This window comes from Morone saxatilis, unplaced genomic scaffold (assembly GCF_004916995.1).
Source record: "Morone saxatilis isolate NCDOM2014 unplaced genomic scaffold, NCSU_SB_2.0 Contig18, whole genome shotgun sequence".
In the NCBI taxonomy this organism is placed as follows: domain Eukaryota; kingdom Metazoa; phylum Chordata; class Actinopteri; family Moronidae; genus Morone; species Morone saxatilis.
In genome coordinates, this window is record NW_023339740.1 from 26,476,760 (window position 1) to 26,481,101 (window position 4,342).

At 37.4% G+C, this 4,342-nt stretch overlaps 1 protein-coding gene across 1 annotated transcript in view; it reads right to left on the reverse strand.

Annotated features, from left to right (window-relative positions):
* LOC118328894 (glutamate receptor-interacting protein 2-like) overlaps positions 1-4,342 on the reverse strand; it is a 164,366-nt gene that overhangs the window by 57,071 nt on the left and 102,953 nt on the right. Inside the window, exon 2 of the mRNA XM_035662820.1 lies at positions 25-102. Coding sequence (XP_035518713.1) covers positions 25-102 — 78 coding nt within the window. The remainder of the gene's footprint in view (positions 1-24; positions 103-4,342) is intronic.

Genomic DNA, 4,342 nt, shown 5'->3' on the forward strand with positions numbered 1-4,342 from the left:
AGATAGATAGATAGATAGATGTACCTGGTATACTGTGTCTTCTCGAAGCCATGGTCTGTTCTGGTCCAGAGATATCCTTTGTTTTTCCATATGGCCCGTCATCTGAAAAGAATAGAAACACACAATAAAGCTTTAGAGGTATCAAATATACCTCTATTTCCTAAGTTTGAATTTAAATATTCTAGTAGTCTAGTATTAAAATCCTGGTAGTGTTAAAGTGGTAATGGTTCAATGGAGACACAACAAAAATAGTATCCTACAAAGAGGCAGTGTTCGGGATTAGAAACGCAGAAGAGAGAGTGTTGGACCATAACCTTCTCCACCCATAAACCCACATCCTTAGGAATGTCAGCCATGGTTCTCATACCAAAACATAATAAAACAAACAAACAGAAATTATTCCGCCTAACACTGCTGCTGCCTACATGTGTCTGGCACCAGTCACTCATCCCTGCATTTCTTCTCCCTCTCCACCCATAAATCACATCTCATTTCTTCCTCCTCTACACGCTCTGCAATGATCCTCCACAGTCCCCCCACACACATTGGTGCTGATGAACATAATAGATGTTATTAATTGTCAGTTTATGTGACTGCAATCTGAGCTCCTTGGCCGGGCTATCTGTGTTGTGTTTGGCTGTATATCAAACAAATGAATGAGACAAACGTTTGAGGCATTGTCCAGATTAAGTTGAGGAAAAACACCATTCTCAAAATTTACATTAAAATAATAATAATAATAATCCTTCACCAACTCACTTCTTTTTGTAATTTGTAATTATCATAGGCTGAATTAAGTCAAACGCAAGGGTAAACTGGCTTTTTGTGGTGTTAGTTATTTAAGATACTAGATTAAAATTACAGTATCCTGCCAGCCTTTAATAGATGAAAAACACAATGTTGTTCTCTTAAGTGCTCCCATGTATTTCTGTATTTACTACATTGCCCCTCAACAGTTTTATTCCACAAATAACCACACAAGCAGGAAAGTCCATGGTTCAGTTGGTCCAACATTTTGGTCAAGAGTGAACTATCACATGGGGTGTTGGGTTGCCACGAAAAAAACATCTAGAAACCCCCAGAGGAGCCCCTGAAGTTTCATACAACTACAAGTCATAATTTCCACTTGTCTAGCTCTATGTTAACAAAGTATCATGAGCAAAAGTGAGGCTGACAAAGTGAAGCAGTGAAAGCTGACCCAAGTCTGACAATGTAGAGATGAGACTTAAATTATACTTTTTCTTAAACATCCATGCTTCCTTTCCCACTGAAACAGGTGCAGGCACAGTGGGTCTTCCTGCCTGAAGAGCTGCATGCTGTTTCAGGGGCGTTTCCTCCCTGACAAGTGTAGAATTTCCAAGAACTGTACCAAAATGCTATGTAAATACTTGAAAAACCTCCCTCATATATAATTTACTTAGCACTAGCACAAGAGCATCCACTTCTACACCCTTGTAAGATGCTTACATGAAAGGATGATTTTCCAGACAGTAACTATAATTATCTTTCAATAGTTGGATGAACTGGTGAATACAAGGTCATCTGTGAAGTGTTGATGAAGTTAGTCTCCTCCCTACTTGGCCAATGAAACAGAGGCCATCATTGTTGTAGGTCACAGGAGGGAACAGATGTCCTGTTTTATCGTCTCTGGAAGAGAATTTCTGGCTGAGACGTGTGAGGATTTTAATATTTGATAAGTTATAAATTCAGTTCTGCTCGGATCTCCACAGGTGTCTGTTTAAAACTAAACTTTTAAAGTAATAAATTGCACAGGCTGGAGTCCTGAAAGTAGTCATCACTTTCAAACTACAATGCCAAATTACCATCCAACCAATCAATCAACCAGCAAATCAATTAATCAATCAATCAATCAATCAATCAATCAATCAATCAGGACATTTTGAAGAGGCACAGAAGAAGGGCCTAAGGAAAAAAAACAGGACAGAATGCAGAGGACTCAATAAATCAATAGATATATAGAAAATAGTAATATATCTATATATTTTTTCCTTAATTAAAAAAACAAAAAAATTAATTGGACCGTTTATTAAAAGTTTTATAGTTCATTGGGTCTCATCTATGATATATATAGGATATTAAGTATTTTGCTAACCCACACTCTTTAACTCAGTTTGACAGCAGCTGTGGAGCTGAGGCTGTTGTTGTTGTGGCTCTGAGGGGAGAGGAAGTGTCCTACTTTACAACCTCTGCTCCATCAGAGGGGTGGGAGAGGTTTAACAATTCATAAGCCAGTCCTCAACTACTTTCATACACTCCAGGAGTGTCATTAAGTTGCATTATAATCAGGAACAATTACGCCCTAGCTCAAACAGAAATGTCTCTGCTAAACTTTCAGAATAAATAGGTATTTCAGCACCTGAGGCAGTATTTTAAACCAGCTTACTATCATCAACAGAGTTAAGCAGTTAGAAAGGATTTCCAAAATGCAATTGCAGAGTGTGTCCTGCTTTATCTCTTACATTGTGCTTTTAATTCTCCTTTAAATTACATTCACACTCTGTTCTGCAAGACTGCCTTCAAGTCTCAATTTCACTGTAGCAAAGAAACTGAAATAAAGATTTGTTTTTTTTAGCTATTGACTCAAGCTCTTGCATGTAGGACATATTTCATGATACTTTCATCAACCTTAACTGGTGGTTTTATTGTTCTATACTATACTAAAAATAAAAAACAGTTTTGTGTAGTGGCTCAGTGGTTAAAACTGTCAGCTCACAGCTTTTATTCAGAGAATCCAAATACATGCAGGTGAATGTGAGAGTGAATATGTTATACAGTATGTGTTATAAGTAGTCCATATGTGTGTTTGACATGTGATAGACTGGAATAGAATGCATCCCCTGAACATGATGAACAGTGCTGAAACTGTATGTATTGATAAATCCTTCATTGATGAGACTTTGATGAAAGCGCTATTGTTCTATTTTCTAGTGCTCTGAAACTTTGATTGGAACATCTCTGTCAACTCTTCTGTCAGACCTTCTATATTCATAAAGTATTATGCCATCATGTCCAGCCAGTCATCTTTCTTCCCATGCACCACAAACGTATTGGCTGTTGGATGCTGTCATTCTGTCTTTCAGACTGACTTTTGCATAATGCACCACCCAACATGAAACAATTTTCTTTCCCCTAAGGAACCTCAGATTTCCAGTTATTTTTAGTTCAGTTCAATAAATGAAAAAACTTTCATGAGCTGCTAGCTGTTTCAGAACTGAAGTTACTGCAACACACAGCACTTTCTAATATCTACAAGTAACTCCTGAGTTGTAGCCTAAAGTAACTAGAATTGATTTGTCCATTTGTGGGCAGTAGAACAAGCCATTAAAACAACATGGACATATTGTCACTTTATAATGTTGTCGTAACCAATGTGTGAGGTAAACAGTTGCTAGTATGCCTCCAGCAGAAATGGAGGAACGCAAATATTCATTCAAATGAAAATAGTAAAGTTGGGGCCCAGAAAACTAAAAAATGTGCTGAAAGACACCAAAATGTTTCCTGAGCTGAAGGGACACCACAGGGTTGGGTGATCATTCTCACCATTATTGATAGAAATACGTGATAAAAGTAAATTAGCCTGTTAGTTGGCCTTTCAGGCAGCGAACATTAAGAAATTATCTGATGTTCATGTTAACATCTACTTCCTTAGTGTATTCTTAAGCATTAACATCCAGTTTCCTATACTTTCCAATACTCATCAAACAGAACTCCGATTTTTTTTCTTTCTGCAGATCTTGAATTATGTTTTGTGGCAGGAGTTCACTGCCAACTTGTTTCACTTGGTAATTGTGATAATACCTGCACATAGAAAGTAAAGCATAAATAAATATAATGAGACTGACACAGGGACACATTGTTGAACACGAAAACCTTCTTTATCAATCTTTAGAAGTTCTTCCTCAGACAAAGAAAATGTAATTACATAAAACAATCCAACAACATCACTGTATGAAGTGTTCCCATTTCCATATCAAGTTCCATAAACAACCTCAATATATAAAGTGTTTTCCCTTTAATAATTTCCATACATGACACATTTTCATGCCATCTAACACCTGAAATATGCATCACTTTCCCACTGGTAATGCTTAGAAATAATTTCTCTTCCCAGCAGTGACAGTGGAAAGGAGGCCATTGTTGTTGTGCTTCGGAGTTTAGCGATCTTCACAGAGGTGTAATAAGTTTAATAATTCATAAGTTGTGGATTCAATTTTGCTTTAAACCGCTTTCATAAGTTATCTGGCTGGCTGCTTTCCTGCTGTGGGGCTGTCACAGGCATAATGGACCCCAGAGGCTGCTCATCAACACACACACACACACA